This window comes from Cetorhinus maximus, chromosome 17, assembly GCF_964194155.1.
Source record: "Cetorhinus maximus chromosome 17, sCetMax3.hap1.1, whole genome shotgun sequence".
Lineage (NCBI taxonomy): Eukaryota > Metazoa > Chordata > Chondrichthyes > Lamniformes > Cetorhinidae > Cetorhinus > Cetorhinus maximus.
Window position 1 is genome coordinate 18,132,850 of NC_135895.1, and position 21,716 is coordinate 18,154,565.

The following is a 21,716-nucleotide window of genomic DNA, read 5'->3' on the forward strand; positions in this document are numbered from 1 at the left end:
TGACATCCACAACTACCTAATTGTAAAATTGCCCGCAGAACTGTATGCAGAGTACATGTAGAGTACTTAAGTTAGTTACAGTCCTGTAGAGTAATTTTAATATTTACTGCCACTTCCTATTGCCCTGGAAGCGGCTCGGCTGTATCCAACTTGCTTGTAGATAGCTCAGTTTCTGATAAGCTCAATATTGATGATTGCACATTATACTTTGAGGACTGCACACAGAGAACCATCTATGGAATCCAAATCTAAAACAAGTAGATGAGTTAGCTGAACCTAGACCCTTAGTCACTATAGTTCAATGGAAATATCTATCATGGATGGTAAAGAGTCACCCTTCTGCAGTATGGTGCTACCAAACTTCATCTTAGACATACAGTAAATAAGTCTAGGACTACTTAACCAGTAGGCATCCACATACTGCCTGCTACCAGCTTAACATTGGTCAGGATTTAGTGTCGACTTTCAGCCAGGTCCTACTTGCTTGACTAGTAAGGCAGCCCTTGATTGGTACATCAGCCTTGGACATTGACTGTTTAACACCATTTAGTTCAACCCCTTGCCTCTTCTGAGCCACTAAACGCTTCCGCAGCTATAATAGCTTACTTTTGTATTTTATGCGCACAATTTAAGGCTGCTGTCAGTGTGCCATTCTTGCGTAACTCTTTCAAGTTATCAACAGTCACAGATTGTAACTCTTTCGAGTACAATCACAGTTCTTGGTTTCCGGGAGTGGGACATGAACCCACAACCTTCTGATTCAAAGGCGAGGGTGCTATGAACTGAGCCACAGCTGACACCTCAGTCATTCTTGCCTACATGAACTTTGCAGCAGAGCTCCTTAATTGATGCTTACTATACCCTCTCTTTCTCTTCACTTCCTGTTTTCCTCACCTCTGCACCTGCTCTACCCTTCTCTCTGCCCCACACCCCTTACTACAAAACACCCCTCTTGACTCTTCACCCTACTTGGTGCTATTTAAGATAACGATGTTTCCTCAGATATTACTGTATGGTTTAAGTGCCTACAGGCCAGGATCATATTTCTCTGCTCTCGTCTAAACACCTCAGGAAACGTTTTAAAATATTGGAGAGTTTTTTTTACTAGTGTGTAAATATTTATTTGTTGAAATTCTCCATTTAGAAATTAAGTAGAAAAGCAAGCAGCGGCGTTACCTTAACGTGTATTTTTGTTTACGCATTACGGTCGGTATAAATGGGAGATTATAAATTACTACTAACTTGCCCAGTACTTGGCGATGATCATTACTGTTGCATTACCATCTCCTTTCTATGCTACATAACAAAACACTGACACAAAGAAACTGAGGGCAATTTTTCTCATTGGTCGCAGCGCCCGTTTTGCGCCAAATGCAGATCTGGCGCATCCTTCCCGTCTGATGACGTTGACCGGCCAAGTGCGCGGGAGAGGGGAGGGGGGGAAGCGTTTGCGTTTCCCGACGTCAGGCAATGGACGCTACGTGACGTCACACAATGGATGCTACATGACGTCACATAACGGACGTTCTACGATGTCACGGGGGAAGCGTGTCATGGCGACGGGTGGGGCCGTGATCGTCAGCGCCGCCCTTCAGGTGCAGCCGGGCTAATATTGGTCTAAAGGTGTAGTCAGCTCCTGACATTTCTGTCTGATGGAGCAGGCCGCTGAGCTACAGTAATGGGCCAGGGGTTGGCTTTAACCTCTGGTGCGGGGGGGGGGGGGGGAGGTGCCACGTTTGCTCATCGCCTTGTGGATTGGCGGCAGCTGCGGTTGTTGATCATTTGTGCCTTGTAGCTGGGGCGCGGTGGGGACAATGTGCGCCTCAGGCAGAAAACACCTTTGACCACAAGTCCATCAGGCAGTGGTCAGCACGTAACGTCCTAGAGGCCCTGAGGGATAAGGAGAGGGTGGACCCTGTGGGATGGTTCCCCGAGCAGACTGTCAAAGTCATTTGGCAGAATGCCTCATCGCCAGAACTTTCCAACAAGCACCAAGACGTAGCTTGGCTGGTGGTGAGAAAGGCCCTCCCCGTCAGATCCTTCCTACACGCCAGGAGTCTCACCCCCTCTGCACGATGCCCTCGAGGTGGCTGTGGTGGGGAAGAGACCGTTGTTCACCTCCTTGTGGATTGTGCCTTTGCAAAGAAAGTCTGGAGAGAGATGCAGTGGTTGCTGTCGAGGTTCATCCCGAGCAGTTCTGTGACACAGGACTCTGTGCTCTACGGGCTGTTCCCAGGGACACACACCGAGACAAACATCAACTGCAGCTGGAGGATCATCAACTCGGTGAAAGACGCGCTTTGGTCTGCCCGAAACTTGTTGGTCTTCCAGCACAAAGATTTGTCCCCGACCGATTGTTGCGGACTGGCACAATCCAAAGTCCAGGACTACGTGCTGAGGGACGCACTAAAGCTTGGGGCAGCTGCCGCAAAGGCGCAATGGGGAAGGGTCGCTGTCTAAGACCTTTCTACCACAGCGCACCGAGAGACTGGGAACTGTTTAGAGCCCCTCGGGCTGTACAGATCAAAATGAAAGGCTGTAAATGACTGTAATATTGTTTGTACTGATGCACCTGGTGATACATTTTGTAAAAGTTTAACCTGGATTGTACCCTTGTAATGTTGTTTTTGAAATGGTTTTGAATGTGATTGAAGATTTTTATGAATAAAGTATATTTTTACAAAAAAAAAAAAAAAAAAATGTGCGCCTCAGGACAAATGGTGGTCAGTGACCTCACCAGTTACGGCAGTGCCATGCACATGGGGGCTATTGTTGTCCACAGCTTTAATAATCAGACTAGGGCATTAAGCACACTGTTGGGACTCTGCTTATCAAACAAAAACTGAGCTATCCTATCTACTGCGGATGTTGGATTGGAAATTTTTTTTCTGGATGGAAACCTTGATGTAAAATTTAAAGGACATTTTCTGCTGTTGGTTAAATCTTTACAGGACGTTATAGTTTTTTCAACAACACCTTTTGCTTTAATAATTTCCATTAGCGGTCTGAGGCCCGAGGCCCTTGTGCACCAAGTGTCTTTATGCACTGCCATGTTTGCATTGGTATAGGATAGGTCTAACAATCTCAATCATGTTAAATTGGTTACTAGGACATCTAGAGAATGTCCAGTACATCTGCTAATTCAGAGGAAGAAAAAACTTATTATCACTTTATTAAGCTTGATCTGTTTAAGGTTTACTTACAACAAAATACAGCAAAGGCTACGGACCCTGACAACATCTCGGCTATAATACTGAAGACTTGTGCTCCAGAACTAACCGGCACGGAGCTTTCCATTACAGCTACAACACTGTCATCTCTTGACAATGTGGAAAATTGCCCATGCCTTGTCCCCGAAAACCAAGATAAATCCGTCCAATTATCATCAGTCTACTCTCAATCATTAGCAAAGTGCTGGAAGGCATTGACAGTGCTATTAGCAACACTTACGCTTTTTTTTATTCTTTCATGGGGTGTGGGTGCCGCTAGACCAGCATTTGTTGCCCATATCTCTGCCCTGGCTTGCCAGGCCATTTCTGAGGGCAGTTAAGAGTCAACCACGTTTCTGTGGGTCTTAAGTCACTTGCAGACCAGACCTGGTAAAGGACAGCAGATTTCCACCCCTTGATGGACACTGGTGAACCAGATGGGGTTTTTCTTTACTGGCATTAGCTTTCAATTGCAGATTTATTAATTTAATTGAATTTAAATTCCACCAGCTGCCATGGTGGGATTTGAATCTGTGTTCCCAGAGTATTGGCCTGCATTACTAGTCCAGTGTCAGTACCACTACAACACCATCTCCCATCTAAATAGTCACTCCCTCCACCACCGCCATACTGTGTAGCAGTGTGTACCATCTACAAGGTGCACTGCAGCAACTTGCCAAGGCTCCGTTGGCAGGACCTTCCAAACCTGTGAACTGTACCACATAGAGAAACAAGGGAAAAAGGGCAGCAGATGCATGGGAACTCCATCACTTGCAAGTTTCCCTCCAAGTCACACACCATCTTGACTTGAAACTATATTGCAGTTCCTTCACTGTCGCTGGGTCAAAATCTTGGAACTCCCTTCCTAACAGCACTGTGGGTGTACCTACACCAAGTGGACTTCAGCGGTTCAAGAAGGCAACTCACCACTACCACCTTCTCAAGGCCCATTAGGGGTGAGCAATAAATGCTTGCCTTGCCAGTGATGTCCACATTCCATGAAGTAATGAGAAAAAATGATATGGTGAAAATATCAAATAGTAAAGTACTTAAATCAGAGATTTGGAATTAGGCCACAAGACAAACCAACCTAGTTCCAGATTCCTATAAGATAACAGAAGACCCATCTTATTCCTTTCCATTTGGGGTTCACAGTTTTGACAAGTATCTTTCAGCTTAAGATAATACAAGTCTTCATCACTGTATTTTTGATGGTCTTAGTTATGTTTTCTTTTAGTTCATTGTGTAATGCTAACCAAATTATTTGTACAGATGTCTGAAATTGTTTTGCACTCAACACCAAACTTAAAAAGTGTTAACAAAAACAGAAAATACTGGAAAAACTCAGCAGGTCTAACAGCATGTGTGGAGAGAAAAAAAACCCGAGTTAACGTTTCGAGTCCTTATGACTCGACTCTTCAGTCATAAGGACTCGAAACGTTAACTCAGTTTTTTTTCTCTGCACACATGCTGTTAGACCTGCTGAGTTTTTCCAACATTTTGTTTTTGTTTTAGATTTCCAGCATCCACAGTATTTTGCTTTTAAAAAGTGTTAACGTTTACATAGGAATAGTCATTCATATTTAGTTATTCCATGAACTAATAGGTGGATTATTTTGATTTTCACTCATACTGATAAGTGCAGTATTTTGCTTTTCACTGTTTTCCAGCATCATGAAGCTATTTTGTCTTTGTCTAATCAGCACCAGCGAATTAGGTTCTCTGACTCTGTGGTAACTGGATCAATCATTTTCCCACTTTCAGGTACAATTAATTAAACTAGTAGTTTATTGTATAATTATTATGTTTCTACAACAAACATGTTAGCAACAACTATATCCACATTCCATCGTGGTGTAGCATTCATTACATGTAGAATGGCATGTAATTGCCAAATTAGTTTCAATGTAGATAATGTGAGGCGGTGGTGATGGAAGGAATAAGAAAACCACAAAATTCTTGGATAATAAAGGCCTGAATGGGATAGAGAAACTAAGGATTTAGGAGTATAGTTACACAAAACGCTAAAAGTAACATAGCTTAAGGTCATAAAAAAGCAAACTAAACACGATTTCACTTCTAGAGGGAGATAAATTTGAAAAGCAGAGAAGTTATGTTAATCTTGTATCAAACCTTTTATTTCTATAGTGTCTTTAATGTAGTAAAACGTCCGAAGGTGCGTCACAGAAACATTATCAAATAAAATTTGACACTGACCCACAAAAGGGATACTAGGGCAGATGACCAAAAGTCCAAAAGCTTGGTCTAAGAAGTAGGCTTTAAGAAGTGTCTTAAAGGAAGTAGCAGGGTTTAGGGAATGAATTCCAGGGCTTAAGGGCTAGCTAGCTAAAGGCATGGTCATCAGTGATAGAGGGATTAAAACCAGGGATGCTCATGAGGCCAGAATTGGAGCAGTGTAGATATCTTTAGAGGGCTGTAGGAGATCACAAAGAAAGGGGCGAAGCCATGAGCAATTTGAAAACAAGGATGAGAATTTTTAAATCGAGGCATTGACTCCCAGTTAAGCAATGTAGGTCAGTAAGTACATGGGTGATGGGTGAACAAGATCTGGTATGAGTTAGCAGAGTTTCAGATGACCTCCAGTTTACTGAGAGGGTAAAAGAAGGGGAGCCAGGGTGCACTGGAATAGTAAGGTTGAGACGTAACAAAGGCATGGATGAAGGTTTCAGCAGCAGAGGGGCAGAGTTGAGTGATGATATGGAAGTGAAAATAGGCTTAGTGATGATGCAGATATGTGATCAAATGTTCATGGGTCAAGTATGACACCAAGTTTGTGAACAGTGGGTTAGCCTCTGACAGTTTCCAGGAAGAAGGATGGAGCCACGGGGGGAATGGAGTTTATAATGGGGACCAAAATCAATTACTTTAGTCTTCCCAATATTTGATTGGAGGAAATTTCTGCTCATCCAATGCTGGATGCTAGACATGCAGTCTGACAAGTTAAGAGACAGTGGAGGGGTGGAGAAGGATGGTGATGAGGTAGAGCTGGGCATCATCAAGTGTACATGTGGAAATTGACATTCTTTTAGGATAATTCTGGGAGGCAGCGTGTAGAGGAGCAGTAGAAGGGCACCAAATATAGAACCTTGTGGGACACCAGAAGTAATGCGGAGTGGCAGAGAAGACTTTGCAGGTGATTCTCTGGTTATGACTAGATAGATAAAGTTAGAATCCAGTGAGTGCAATACCACCCAGCTGAATGATGTTGGAAAGTGTTCAAGGAATTTGGTATTGTCACATGGGTGAAATGCTACAGACAGGTCAAAAAGGATAGGAATAAAAGGTTTGCCTTGTCACAGTTATATAGGATATCATTTAAGAGCCATTTAGGTATTGAATAGATTTTTTTTTTAGTTTTTGGGATTTGAGCTTCGCTGGCAAGGCCAGCATTGATTTCCCATCCCTAATTGCCCTTGAGAAGGTGATGGGGAGCCACCTTCTTGAATCGCTGCAATCCATGTGGTGTCGGTACACCCATAGTGCTGTTAGGGAGTGAGTCCAGGATGAAAGAACGGTTATGTATTTCCAAGTTAGGATGGGGTGTAACTTGGAGGCAGGTGGGGTTCCCATTAACTTATTGCCCTTGTCCTTCCAGGTGTTAGAAGTCATAGGTTTAAGAGGTACTGTCGATGGAGCCTTGGCAAGTTGCTGGAGTGCTTCTTGTAGATAGTAAACACTGCTGCCACTGTGTGCCGGGGGTGCTGATCAAGTGGGTTGTTTTGTCTTGGATTGTGTTGAATTTCTTTGAGTGTTGTTGGAACTGCACTCATCCAGGCAATTGGAGAGTATTCCATCACACTCTTGACTTCTGCTTTGTAGCAGGTGGACAGGCTTTGGGGAGTCAGGAGGTGAGTTGCTCGCCATAAAATTTGCAGCCTCTGAGCTGCTTTTGTAATGATAACAGTGTGGAAGTGGGAAGAGAAACCATTGCAAGTGACAATATTATTAGATAGGAGCCAGGTGAAAGCAGCTCCACACAGCTGGATGACAGTGAGAGACTTTGGAGTAGGATGGTGTTGTCAACTGTCTCAAAGGCTGCAGATAGGTTAAAAAGGAATAGTTTACCTTTCTCTCAGTCACATAGGATAACATTTGTGACTTTTCAGTACTGTGACAGGTGTAGAAACCAGGTAAGGATTTGGGAGGTGACAGCAGATTCAAGGTATTTAGAGAAGGAAAGGATATAAAGACATTGGGGAAGGTGTAAAAGATTGAGAGGACATGCTTGCTAGGAACGGCTGAACAGGCTGGGACTCTTTTCTCAACAAAACCCGCAGACAGGGCTGACCTGATAAGGGTTTGATTGGGTCTGTGTAAAGAAAATGATTCCACTTGTAGGGAATTCAAAAATCAAGGTCATAAATATAGGATAGTTACTAATAAACCCCATGGGAAAATCTCTTTAGCGAAAGAGTGGTAAGAATGTAGTACTTGTTACAAAATGCTGTTGAGTCAAATGACATAGGTACATTTAAGGGAAAGCTAGATACGCACATAAAGGAGAAAGTATTGGAAGGATATGCTGATAGGGTTAGATGAAGTAGGGTGGGAAGAGGTTGATGTGGAGCAGAAACACCAGCCGGGCCAAATGGCCTGTTTCTGTCTGTACATATGTAACTCGATACACTACCTTTTACCACGTGATCTGGCGTGCACTGAATGAACTGACCCAAATCTTTGCCTTAATTATATTTTATTCTAAGGGAATGTCCAGTCAGGAGAGCAAGAGGGTTGAGGTATAACTTTCACCTGATAAATACTAGGAAGATGAAAATCATCAATACCCACCATATTCTCCGTGCCCTCACCTCCCGCTATCCAATATCTAAGGCTCAACTAGACTGCGCAAAAAACATGCCCTGTTTGACCCTGACCTTCTGACCCCATAAGCTCTCCAGTACAAAGACTACATACTTTCACCTTTCTAACACTGTCTGGTTCTGTACTTACCTCAGCACTTTCCACTGAAGTCTTCATCTCCTGATCCGTCACTCCAATATTGTCTTGGCTCATCTTTCATTTTCCACCTTCCGTAACCTTCAGTTTATCCTAAACTGCTGTCCATATCCTATCCTGCAGAAAGTCCTGTTCATGCATCACTCTTGCCCTAACTGACCTGCACTGTCTCCTGCTCCCTGTAAGTTTCTGCCTCACCCACTAACCTTGAAAGTGAATTCCACAGCCTCACTATACCTGTTGAACAACAAAGCATTTATGAACACAGTTACAATTGATGCTGTGTATTTTAATGAGAAACAGATAGGGAGTCAAGGGTTAGGCAGGCAGGCAAGAAAGTGGTATAAGGCCACAATCAGATCAGCAATGTTCTTATTGAATGCCAGAGCAGGCTCAAGGGACCAAATGGCCTACTAGTGCTCCTATGTCTTATGAGCTTCTGATTTTCAGGGTTATACAACAAAATAAATATTTAGAATCTACATTTGGGTTACTCAGCTGATGCTACTTCTGTTCAACAAGAAAAATAGAAATTCAGACAAATAGTCCATAAGCCTTGTTCAATTATTCTTCTTCACAATGAGTTTCTTGCAAAATATTTGCCATGATTTACTGAGACCATTTTTTTCAATTTTTGAAAACATTGGAGTTTTGTATTATTAACTAACTATATTCATAATTTTCTCAGGTATTGCCTTTATTATAGTAGAGATTCAAGATTTCTGCAACAATTCTGCAGAAACAAAACTGATAGATCGGATTGAGCAGTTTGTCCGTATTCATCGCAACAGTTTCCTGCTTTTGGCTGCAGCCCTTTATGGTCCTATAGAATGGGAACTACTATTTAAAATTCAACAAAGGTGAAATTAAGTGGCCATATTTAAAAACTATTATACACATATGAATTTAAAAATAGCTAGTCAAAATATAGTAAATTTCTCTGAAGAGCAAGTAAGATATTTCAGTAAAAATGTGAACCATTAACTGCTGTTATTGAGGATTCATGTTGTCACTGTTAATTTAAATCAAAAAACTTTATAGAAAGTAATATATTGTTCTGAAGTTATTTGATTTTCAAAAATCCTTACAGAACAAAAATTAAATAAGTTTTATACAACTGAAAGTGAAAATTGTTGGTCTACAGGATGTAGATCATTGCCAGATGCTTTAAGATATTACATTTTTGGTATATTTTTCTTCCTTTCTTTCTACTCTTCTGAGTCTCCATGTACCACACGACCCCACTATCTGGCATGTACCTGGAATGCCAGTTGGTAATTTTTACCTAGTGTTGAGTGTACTATCAACTGGGAGGACTGCAGAAAGGAGAATCTGGTGGTGGTGTGTAGATTACTTTTGAAGTGCAGTCACCATTCATGTAGGCAAACAAGATAATCAATTTGCACACAACAACTTCCAGCAAACAGTAAATGAAGGGCTGACCAGATGATTTGTTTTTGGTGATACTGGTTGCAGAAATAAGGTTGTCAGGGTGACTTTCTGCTCCTCTTGTAGTATCATGAGATCATTTAGATTCAATTCAGCAGACAGGCTGGGCCTCCATTTAACATCTCAAACAAAAATTGCACTTCCAATAATGCAGTGATTCCGCATTCCTACGCTGAACTGTCAGACGAGATGTAGACAGTGCTACCAACTGACCATGCTAACATTGCTACTGTATTATACTACTCGAGAAAAAAGTTAGTTCATAACAGCTTATTATTGAGAAATTAATACAAAGAGAAACCTTTTTCTGCAAGTAACCGAATTTTGTATTCTGTTTCCTTTGTTTTGCATGAATAACCATAATTAGCTATGGCATTTCAGAAGTGTCTTTTTTTGCAGGTTTTTAGGTAGTAATCTGAGAATCATACCTGCACACAATGCTGGTGATATAGTCAAGAGTATGCTCACCATAGCCAAGGTAAGTATATCTCTTCATATTTAAGATTTCACAAAACATTTGAATATTGCATGTTGATTTTACACATGAACTACTGTAAGGTAGTTATGGTACATTATAAATGTAATTATTAGCAACAATGATTTAGCAACAGTAAGGATGGAGTTTTAATTTATATAAATATCTAAGTATTGACTGATGAGAACATCTACATTATTTATGTAATATGATATGACCATCATTAATCAGTGATTCAAATATTTATTCCTTATGAAGGTTACATGTAAACCACATGTGGACAGTGTTCGTGACCGCATTGCTATGATCCGAGCCCAGGTTATAGAACGTAGTCCTGTCTGGGAGATGCTTCACAAGCGACAGATAAATGATGCATAAAGTAAATAACTATGAATAAAGTGTTATTGGTTCACAATGCTTTGTGCTCTATAAAACCATTTAGAACTATTTCCAGTGAAATAACTTTTCAATTCATAAACGTGTTTGTTATGAACATGCTGATTTGTTAGAAAGTTTGAAATAAAATTCTTTGGATGTAGCAATTTTAAAAAATCTTAAACACTGCTTCCTTTAGTATTTCATATTACTCTCCAGCCAGTTGAAATACCATCAGTTTAAAAACTTAGTATACAAGTGATAATTTTCTCATTTATTTACATGTAGATTCTAACAGCTTGTCAACCGTATGCATAACATGGTGTAACCTTTAATGGATGTAGATTAGTTTGTCCTTACTTGCATCCAGTACTATCCAGGTTACAATATGCGGATAAATTTGTCATTGACCTATATATGGAATATCCAAGGTACAATATTTAGAAGGTTGAAAATATGAAAGCATTAAAGAACTAACATGCTGTCCGCAGCAGCGGAGGAATGCAAATTCAATTCCTTCAGACTTGTGTGGAATATAAACACCAGCATGGACTAGTTAGATGAATGGCCTGTTTCTGTGTTATATTGTCCACGTATTTAGTTCCAGAAGCAAGCTAGTATTGTGTGTCCTTTAATGGGCATGGTGGCATTGGAAAGGACCAAGAGCAAGCCTTCCCCATCACCAGGAGAGAGGAAGGGAAAGTAAGTGACATTCATTAATTTGAATGAATGGCACAATGTGGTTATGTTCCCTAATATACCAGTGTACAAATGCATGCCAAGCGCCTGTAATTGAAAACAGAAGATGCTGGATAAGTCAACAGTTTTCTAAAAGGCATATTTAAATAAGTTAAAGTTCGGAGTAGAATAATTCTTTCTTTATCAGATCCTATTCAACCTAATGTGGGTTTTCAGCATTTTCTATTTTTTGATCTCACACTTCCAGCATTTAATTCAATCTCCACTATGCTGGGAGACATTTTTTTCCCATCACGACTTCCAGGACAAAATATTCCTGATTTCAACCCAGAGGAAAGAGTTCATATCTCTCACCTCTTAGTGACCAATCAAACTGGCAGTTCAAGAATGCACTTACTACTATGCAAACTACAGAAAAAAAGAGGGAGGCAGAGGAAGATGATGAGACCAGTGCAACCCAGCAATTTTTTCCCATAGGTGAGCCTTTCGTTGAGATAGTAGGGAGGAGAAACTTTCACAACAGAAAACAAGAAACCTTGTGTGGTACTTACACACATCTCATTGTTAGACCAAATAATTGAAATTTTACCTGGAGACAGGCTGGGAGGCAGAAGGCCTTGTAAAACATCAGTGGAAGATGTCAGGAGCTCAGCGTCTTCCTGCTAGAATGGAATATTACCAGTTTCCGTAACGTTAACGGTGCATTCATTTAACTGTCGGGACGCTGCTGCAACATGGAGAGACTGTCAGTCTCTGGGTTCCCAGAGGACTTCCCTTATGGCCATCCCATGGTTACGGTGCTGCCATTGGAGATTGCACTGCCACCTCCTTTCAACTCCACCAATTGCCAGGGCCTGCCTGCCTGGCCCCAGCTTACCTGGTCTTTGAGGGCGCCTCAGCAAGGAGGCATCAACTTCTTCTCCCTGCAGCCTTGGCAGTGGCCACATCTACCAGTGGCGCTACCAAACTGGGCTTGACGTTCTAGGAGGCATGTTGCCATTCTGAATTGGATGACGGTCCCAATGACAGCCTTTTCATTACCTGTTGCCGGTAAAGTACTACCCACCCATGCAGGATTGGGTCCCACTTTTAGTCCCAGCGGTGAGACTACTTTCCTTTACAAAAATATTCTGGCTGACAGCTAACAATCTGTAATGTGGCATGTGAATAGAGATAAAGAATGTTTTTCGAATTAAGAAAGTACATCATCTTTTAAGAAATTATATGTTCATCTATTACTAACTGGGTTCCTGTGCAAGTTTAAAAGGGAAAGCAGGGTGATAGAATTGGCTCCCTAGTCTTTCCTCAGAGTTGCTTTAGAAGGTGTAAAGTACAAGAAATAGGAGCAGGAGTAGACCACACAGCCCGTTGGCCCTGCTCCACCTCAATACGATCAAGGTTGTTCCTGGGCTTCAAATCTATTTTCCTGCCTGCTCCCCATATTCCTTAATTCCGAGACACCAAAAATCTGTCCACTTTAGCCTTAAATGTATTCAAAGATGGAGCATCCACAACCCTCTAGGTAGAGAATTCCAAAGATTCACAATCCTTTGAGTGAAGTAATTTCTCCTCCTCTCAGACCTAAAAGATCAGACCCTTATCCTGAGACTGTGCCCCATATGTTTTAGACTCCCTGACCAGTGGGAATAATCTCTCAGCATCTATCAAGCCCCTTCAGAATTTTGTAGATATTTGTAGAATTAGATATAAGCCTAATTTACCTAGCCCCTCATCCCAACAAATTTCCTTTTCAAATTGTTTGGCTTCCACTCAGAACTTCACCACAGCAACCACAGCATGGCGATGATCAGGAATTCTGCACTGTGGAATCTTACTGGCACAAACTCATAGCTCACTGCACTACAACCAGCAAACTACAGAACTATTAGCTTAGCTGATATATGAAAAATTACACTGTTAGTAGTATGGTTCTTATGAATTGTAAGCCTGAGGTTATTCAATATGCAATATGTATTACCAAAAACTTTATGTATTGAGTCTACAACCTGTTGGTCTTTATTAATTGTCCAATTAAAACGCAACGTCAGGAAGATGTAGTAACTGAGTGAAACAAAAACAAAAAATGCTGGAAAAACTCAGTAGGTCTGAAAGCATCTGTGGAGAGAAATACATTTTCAAGTCCGTATGACTCTTCTTCAGAGCTGAAGAGTCATATGGACTCAAAACGCTAACTCTGTATTTCTCTCCACAGATGCTGTCAGACCTGCTGAATTTTTTGTTTTTGTTTCAGATTTCCAGCATCCGCAGTATTTTGCCTTTATCTTAGTAACTGAGTGATATTCCCAGAGACTCCTACTAGTTGTAAGGCATTCAGTTACCAGAATAATTGAGTTTTATTTTAATTATAGGATATATAACGGCCTGGATTTTGCAGTAGTAATGGAAAGGAAACTGTCAGTGTTTGCTGTCATTACTCCTCTGGCAGCAACTTCTAGAGTCCACACAAATGCAGTTAAACACAGAAATAAACTCACCCTTTTACATTATTAGTATCGCTCTAAATATCCTGACGTTGGGAAGGGGCAATTCACATCACAGAGTGCTAGATCGATGTGGGCAGCTTTCCTCAAGCTCCGTCACCTTGCCGCTGACCACAGTCTGGGCCAATACATTTTCTTAGTAAATTCAACAATAATTGGAAAGATATTTTGCTCTCCTGTCTCTACCACTTTGTTAGGGTAGCACCACACCACATATCTATCAAATGGGATTTTTAAGAAGTTTGGTGTGACTCCCTTGCTGACGATTATTGTGTTGCCACTGATTCTCAACTCCCTGCAGCGTATATGCTGTTGTCATTTGAAACTTAAGCAGTAGCACACTGAAACTGAAATTCTTGGTAAACTTTAAGTAAATCTGTACAATATCACCTCTTTTGGGTAATCTCATTACAGAATTTCAGTACAATGGGTGCCTCATGAAAATATTTGAAATTATCCTGTAAAAAGGTTGATTTGAACAATAGCATACAAAGTGAATCTCTGTAGTAAATATAGTAGTGTAGACTACAAGGTCAAAAGTTATATTTACAGAATTTTCACACTTTTCCTGAGAAAATCTATGAAGCTTCGCTGGCCGCATTTTTATCCTCCGCTCTGGATTTCATCTTTGGCTCAATCAGTTCTTCTATTCGTGCCTGTACACTTTCCATGACGTCAAATGTGTAGATAGCCGACCACAGAACCTGAAATGATGACAGTTAAAAAGGATTAAGTGACATAGCATTAATGGGTATATAAAACCCCTACTTTAAAACAGGATGAATGTAAAAATATTCAACCAGCAAGATGCTTACCTCCAACTCCATAGCAGTGGTCATTTTTGGGAGCTTTTTACCGCCAACCGTCAGGGAACACTGTGTTTCACGATCAGGGGCATCTGTAATTATTACAGTAAAATGGAATAACTTGCCTTCACTTTTCTGCATAGTTGTTTGCTTCCACAAAATCCTTCTTTTGATAGAAAAATGAAATGAGTCAAACTATACTTTGCTATAATTTCCAGCATGCCCTTCAACCTGTAATGAGTCAAAAAGTAGAATTTTTGTAGATCCAGCATACTTGGCTGATCTTTTAAGTGAGGATTGTGCTTCACTTGCTTTTTGGTTGCCGAATGTGAAGTGGGATAATAGAGAGGCATATGATCTCTAATTCAAGCTAAGTGGCGGCAGACATGAGACACATTGGTTATGACAATACAGTTAATGCTGCATTTGAAGAACAAACCTTTGATTTTCTGGTTCTCTCTTTTGGCCCTAATTTCTGCTTCATAATGAGCCCTAGACATATTCAAACCAGTGCGCAGTGGCTTCAGGAAGCTTTCAATCCAGAAAAGATCAGTCCATAATCCAGTCTATATAAGATAAAAAAAATGAATAACTTGTTTAGCAGAATGAAGAATTAGCTGCTACAAGTTTAGCAAAGCAGGACTTCCACCTGACAATCTGTCCTAGTGGTAAAAATGTCTTAAAACCCAAGATCATCTGCCTAAAAAAATTATTTATGGCACCTCCTAGGTGTTCACTTGGCAAATGCACTGTAAATTTTAGGAGTAGCACCTTTGCTACTCTTGATTTACTGCATTCCTGCTGGCAATTTCCATTGGGAAATGGCACAAGGTTTCCCTTTGTGGCACATGTATTATATAAAGCATCATACAGCATACAATATAAAGAACTTTTGCTTGGTAAGAGTATCGGGATATGAAGCCGGATGAACAAAGTTGAGTCATGATCTAATTGAATGGTGGTGCAGGTATCCTATTGTTCTTACTTTACATTGGATGTATGCTGGGCAGAACTGGAGGGCTTCTGGCAGTGACTGTCATTTCACCAGTTCTGCTGCCAACTACAATGCCATGATGGAGGGGGACAGGGTTGGGTGGGCTGAGGTACCCACCCTCCCACTCAGCCCTGCCTAGATTGGGTCTCCTGTAACTGTGCTCACAATAAGCCAGATGATACACAGTTATGTGCATTATATATTATATACCTTAAATTGCACAATTGGAGGTACTTAGCATTAAAACTAAGCAAAGTCAGGAATAAAAATTATATAAATACACCAGATCTGCTTCTTTATCAAAATACTTACTTGATTTTCCCACTCGTTATCCCTGATCACAAGGTACCTTAGAAGATTCAGTGATGCCATGATCCTAATACAAACAGAACAAAACAAAGCTGAAATGCCTTGCTTGTCAGTATCCAGTTTTAAAATCTTTACCTTAGTTGGAAAACAAGGAGTTGTTTATCATCTTAAAGAACCAAAGAGACTACTTTCTTATTTTACCTACTTGAAAATCAAAGAGATGGGCTTTTCCAATGGTTCAATAAGTTTCCAGTAAGTAGTTAAGTCATAAAAATCAAGACAGTTCCTGGTCTGACCCCTGGTAGTGTGACAAGTTAACTGGTTACAGTCAGAGTTATAACAAATCAGTATCCCTGGGTTACAGATAGGAAATATCAGCCAGGAGCTCTGCACCAACCCATTTTGTGATTCTTCCTGAAAGTACTCATGAGGACAGGATTAAGCTTTGCTCTGACGGTTCCCCCAAGAATAACCAATTGATACCATCAAGACTCAAACCCTAAGAATGGTATGAGGTATAGGAGTGAATTCTGATGCCTACGGAGCCATACGTCAGCAAACAGTTAAAACTGGGGGAGTGACAGTGGAGAGAAGAGAAAAGAATAATAAAGGATATTGAGAAGCAACTTTCCCTCTATTTTTTTGTGAGTGCATGGGCAATTTATGTACTTGTCTGTTTTAAATGTTTTTGTGAAGCTGTGCACACGTAGTAATTTAAAGGGGCTGACTTGTGCACAGCCTACACTGCAACTTTTGGGGTGCTACATGGCTGCACAGCTTAAAGGGAACACTTAAGAAGTGAATACAGGAATTTCTTTCTTGCTCAGCGGTGCACACTACATCCTTCTTGCTCAGCGGCGCACACTGCATCCTTCCTGCTCAGCGGTGCACACTGCATCCTTCCTGCTCAGCAGGGCACACTGCATCCTTCCTGCTCAGCGGTGCACACTGCATCCTTCCTGCTCAGCAGCGCACACTGCATCCTTCCTGCTCAGCGGTGCACACTGCATCCTTCCTGCTCAGCAGCGGACACTGCATCCTTCCTGCTCAGCGGTGCACACTGCATCCTTCTTGCTCTTTGAGGTGACACTGCACCATTGCCACGATGGGTAACCAAGTTGCTTCCAAGTCATGCCTGACACAGCTGTTATAACAACAGTTCTGTGACCCTTCCAGCTTGGAATCTGTACACTCTAAACCCATTTACTGTGACGAAACCCAGAATGAGGACTCAGCATCGGAAATCACAGGTTGAGCTTCAGTTTTGGTTAAGCACACTGGTATACTAACCAACCGCTATTTGTTTATTTTACTAAATCAAATGTGTTGAAACTTACCTATCTGAGTTTTGAAGCAAGTCTGTTTCTGCTCCTTCAGGGAGTGAAAGGACTGAATGAAGAAGAGGCACCAATTGTGGGCCTGAGAACCACACATTTTTATTGCCAGGCTGAAAGCAAATGAAAGTTTAAATGTAAAAAGAAGCAGACTTTTAAAAAGGGGTGTGTGGAGGGTAAAAGAAGGCAAATATTTAGAAATCTACACTAAACATTGGGTTACACTTCAGCATGGTTAGAAAAAGATGGTATACCATCTGGAGCATTTAACCAGTAACTTAAAAGATTAAGTGGTTGGTTATACAGAGGTTGACATTAAGTCAAAACAATGCAAGCCTGGTTTATTCCGGTGGTCCTGCAATCAACAGCAAATCCCAGAAGTGACTGATCTAGTTGCAGTTACACTGTTATTATGTTGCTGTGAAACAAAGAAACATTACAAAGTCTGCAGCATGAAGGCTGTGTAAATGCATAGGCCATAACGACAGATGACACTTGATTTTGTAGTTGTGATGAGGATGTAACTGTCAACGTTTGGCAACATTACAATTTGAAATTGACAGCAACTTCTGGCATTGGCACATGTTTGGTTAAATGCAGAAAACCATAAGTTGCTGTCAGTAATTCCTGCTCCTCCACAGGGTGCACTGTTAAGTCCCAGCACAAGTAGAAATCTTTAGAAATTGCTTGAATTGACATATATCCTTTCATGTTCTTTGTGCCAATCTCACTGTAAATACCCCAAAACATTATACCTTGTTGAATGAGATATATGAGTTTTTTAATGGTTTACTAAGTCATAACACAACCTCTGACCCTGAAAAACTAATCTTATATTTGCATAATGTGGATTTTTTTTACAGTATGATAAAAAAATTCCATAACATTTTAACATAATAAAAAGTTAATGTTTGTTTATGATATTTCAGCTTCTACCTTAATCCAATTTGTATGTCCCAATCTTTATCTTGCTCTCTAGAACATGATTAAAAAGTAAGGGATAAAGAGTGCAGTTTACTTCCTGGTTTGTGAGAATACTTTAATGCGTTTGGAAGCTTAGCCCACTTGATGACATTATTGTCGCTGAATGCCTGGAAATTTCTTAACCTTGGAACCGGAATCAAACTAACAGGAATGGAGTAAATCCAAACCACAGAAATCGCCAAATATTTGTTGGCAGTTCCCTTTGAGGTCAGTGGCAAGTCCTGTCACCACCAATGACTGCAGAATCCTGGCCACTGTCTTCACAGAAGCAGAATAAAGATAAAGATTGTACTTAAAATTTATTTCCAATTTGACTAAATGAGAGATTTTTTGAAATTACCAATTTAACAGATGTGTTTGAGACCAATCACAGTTTGATTCACACTTATTTTGCTGTTGTATTTTTGTATATTGCAGTATGTAAATTCTATTGTACCATCTACTTCACCTCTCTGAAGAATAATTCTTTTGCTTGTACTTCATACATTAGGACTGGCAAATGATTCAGAAAACTGACCAAAATGATAGGCATAGCTATTGCTAGTGATATCTATAAGAGCATTGCAGCACTTTTGAAACATGTACACAGACACATACACAGGTGAACCGAATAATTCTTAATAATATGCTTACCTTCAATGCTAGATCAACCTGATTTTTAAGATTTTGTATAATGTAACCTTGTACCCCAGCATGTTGGCTAGTTTTTAACAGGCACCTAAAAAAAAAGTAACATGAAGTATTAAAACTGTGTCATGGTTCCAGCCACTGGATAGCAGAATGTGTTAATAGCTGAACCGTTATTACTGCTTTACACTGCTTGGCTTTAGTCTGATCCAGTGACAGTTTAGCATTTGATACTGGAGTTATGGCCATTTTCACATCATTCCATGCCTGAAACTGCTTTGCAATAATGTGAAAATTGCAGCCTCAGTAAAATTACTGGTCATCTTGATGAAATTTCATATTTCTCTCCTCCCAAAACTTTCAAGTGTGATTTATTTGTGATGGAAAAGGCCACTTTATGCTCTTGTTTAAATTCCATTGTTAGCAAATCCAGTACAATTTTATACAAAAATAATTTAAGATTTCAATAGAAAATCTTACAAAAACAGTATTTACAAAAAGGAAAATGTCCAATGAATGTTACTGGATGTTAGTGATTTTAAAACACACCCAGAATGCAATTTGAAGAAAATCTTTACATTAAAATATTGCTTTGAATTAAAATCAACAGAAAAGGAGAAGCATCTCTAATGACAGTACTTCCAATCAAACAACTAATATCCAAGTCAAGTCTCTAAGGGAACACTATTAGATCTATATGAATGCAGGGTAAGCAACAATCTAAAACCCTCTGATCCCTTGCACCACATGATCATCAACTAGGTTGCATAATTAAATCAAAGAAGCTGTATTTACAAAGCAGTAACAGCACAGCAACATCTATAAGGAGCTTCATTTAAATAACTCTAAAGATCATAATTGTATACAATGCAAAGAAAAAGATTTGTAATTTAGTAGATGAACATGAACACAATTTCATGGTTCAAATGACTATAGTTTGGCCCACTAACAGAACACCACGATTGTGATTCAAGTCGTTTTGCTAAAAGATGCTACATAAATTCAAGTTTGCAGTTTCTTTTATCAAAATAGAACTATCACTTAAAAATGTGTTGCAAATTATAGTGAAAAATTATGCGGTGTTATTTATCTGACAAAGTTTAAAAGCTCTTGTCTTCTCTGGAATGGATATTGATAATATCTTGAATATTTTTACATTTAATGAGTTTGTTAAAAGGTATTCTTGAGTTGAATTTACTGTTGTTTTTATTCCAATTGGCATGTCCACCTGACTTGTAAACCGTATTCTATATGTCCCAACCTACCGTATATCAAATGTGTTCCATTTAAAATTTTAATACCTATTCAGAAAAACTTGCAGAAGGCACAATCTTAAAAATAAAATAAATGTCTTCTAGACTGTACTCACCTAAATAATTTGTATTTTCCTTCTGGATCAAACTTGTCTGTGTACTGCTGAAATATCTTTAGACTCGATTTCCGCTAAAACATTTAAAAGACAGTCAGAATCACAGAACGATACAGCACAGAAGAAAGCCATTCAACTCATCTTCCTAGTACTGGCTCTTTGAAAGAGATATCCACTTAGCCCCACTCCCCTGCTCTTTCCCCATAGCCATGAACATTTTTTTCCTTCTAGTATTTATCCGATTTTCTTTTGAAGGTTACTATTAGATCCGTTTCCATCAGCCTTTCAGGCAGTACATTCTAGATCATAATGGGCCATAACTTCGAAACTCCAGGGCTGTGTAACTGGGGGCGGTACACCAAAGATGCGCTGGGACCACACACTGCCCCCCACACCCCCCACCCCTCGCAGAAGTTCCCAGGTAAGGCTTGCACGGCAATTGCCTGAGAAGTGCAAACTCCCTTGGGCAATTGCCCTGCACTGGGAGCCATCCAGAAGTGTGATTTAAATTGCAAACTTCAGATGGTTCTGACTGGGTCACATCAAGATACCCAGAAGAATTAAAACCTCTTCTAACTGCTGCACAGACCCACACCGACCTCCCCACGGGACTGCTCCCACCTCACCCGAACTCCTAGGGGACTCCCCCACCCCCTTGATATTCTCCCCATCCCTGCCGCATGGGAAATCCGTCCCCTGACGCCCAACACAATACCCGCACCCCACCCCAGGGCCTGTATACCAATTACCTTATACACTTACCTCCTCCCTGGTCTGTCAAGGATCTTTAAACTTGGCTGGACCTTTAGCTTACCTGGTTTATGGCAGTTAGGGCTGTAAAAATGGGGGGTTTGGCCTCCATACAATTGACTGAGCTGACCTTGACGTTAGGCACTGCACTGCACTGCCTGGCCTGGGTCAGAAGGTCGGGTGAGATAGGATTGAAAAAAATTTCAGGTATGAAAGTAGAAGCAGAGTGGCAATCCAACTCTGATTGCCACTCCGTGGAAGTTCAGGCCTAATAACTTGCTGTGTGAATTTTTTCCTCATTTTTCCTGTTCTTTTGCCAATCACCTTAAAGTTCCCCATTGTCACTACTCCATAATTCTTGCATCTTATAGTTAAATCTAATAAAGCATTCCATACTCTTCAGATAAAAACAGTTTCATGTAATTACATTAATACATACCAAATGCTCAATGGGACAAAGTGTCATCACCTTCACTAAATCCTAGAGGTAGAAATTTGAGAAATGTATTTATTAAAATGGTAGCCAGAAAGTAAACATTGTAATCCATGTTACAATTCCTAGCTTTTTCAATGTTGGTCTAAATTAAAGCCTGAACCACATACACTTTTGCTTTATGCTCGAATTGTGGATTACCTGAGGAATGCTCAGAATATTCTTCATTTCCAAATACTTGTGAGAAAGATTATTATCTTCAATCATTAATAAACAATGTTCAAACAATTCCTGAAAAAGAAAGTAGATTCAAATAAGTATGCAATAAAGTGAAGAAGTTCAGACATCAAAAAATATTTAAAGTGAATTAAAATAAAAATATGTTGGGTTGGATTTTGAAGTCAGCGGCAAAACAATGATGCTTA

At 40.3% G+C, this 21,716-nt stretch overlaps 2 protein-coding genes across 4 annotated transcripts in view; one reads left to right on the forward strand and one right to left on the reverse strand.

Annotated features, from left to right (window-relative positions):
* Positions 1–1,537: 1,537 nt before the first annotated feature.
* On the forward strand, positions 1,538–10,656 carry c17h1orf146 (chromosome 17 C1orf146 homolog). Its single transcript, XM_078560789.1, has 5 exons — positions 1,538–1,595; positions 4,880–4,973; positions 8,875–9,046; positions 10,035–10,113; positions 10,369–10,656. The coding sequence occupies exons 1-5, from the start codon at positions 1,554–1,556 to the stop codon at positions 10,486–10,488; spliced, it is 507 nt and encodes a 168-aa protein (XP_078416915.1). The 5' UTR covers positions 1,538–1,553; the 3' UTR covers positions 10,489–10,656.
* Positions 10,657–13,519: 2,863 nt separating this feature from the next.
* The window catches only part of glmna (glomulin, FKBP associated protein a), a 42,494-nt gene continuing 34,297 nt past the window's right edge, over positions 13,520–21,716 (reverse strand). For 2 of the 3 annotated variants that reach the window (XM_078560787.1, XM_078560786.1), the window contains exons 11-19: positions 21,493–21,582; positions 21,298–21,339; positions 20,109–20,182; positions 18,746–18,830; positions 17,132–17,241; positions 15,798–15,861; positions 14,931–15,057; positions 14,501–14,583; positions 13,520–14,389 (exon numbers count right to left, since the gene is read on the reverse strand). In XM_078560787.1, the coding sequence (XP_078416913.1) occupies positions 14,264–14,389; positions 14,501–14,583; positions 14,931–15,057; positions 15,798–15,861; positions 17,132–17,241; positions 18,746–18,830; positions 20,109–20,182; positions 21,298–21,339; positions 21,493–21,582 (801 nt within the window). In that variant the 3' untranslated portion in view covers positions 13,520–14,263. Of the gene's footprint in view, positions 14,390–14,500; positions 14,723–14,930; positions 15,058–15,797; positions 15,862–17,131; positions 17,242–18,745; positions 18,831–20,108; positions 20,183–21,297; positions 21,340–21,492; positions 21,583–21,716 lie in introns of all 3 variants that reach the window. The other variant, XR_013579286.1, reaches the window with a different exon arrangement.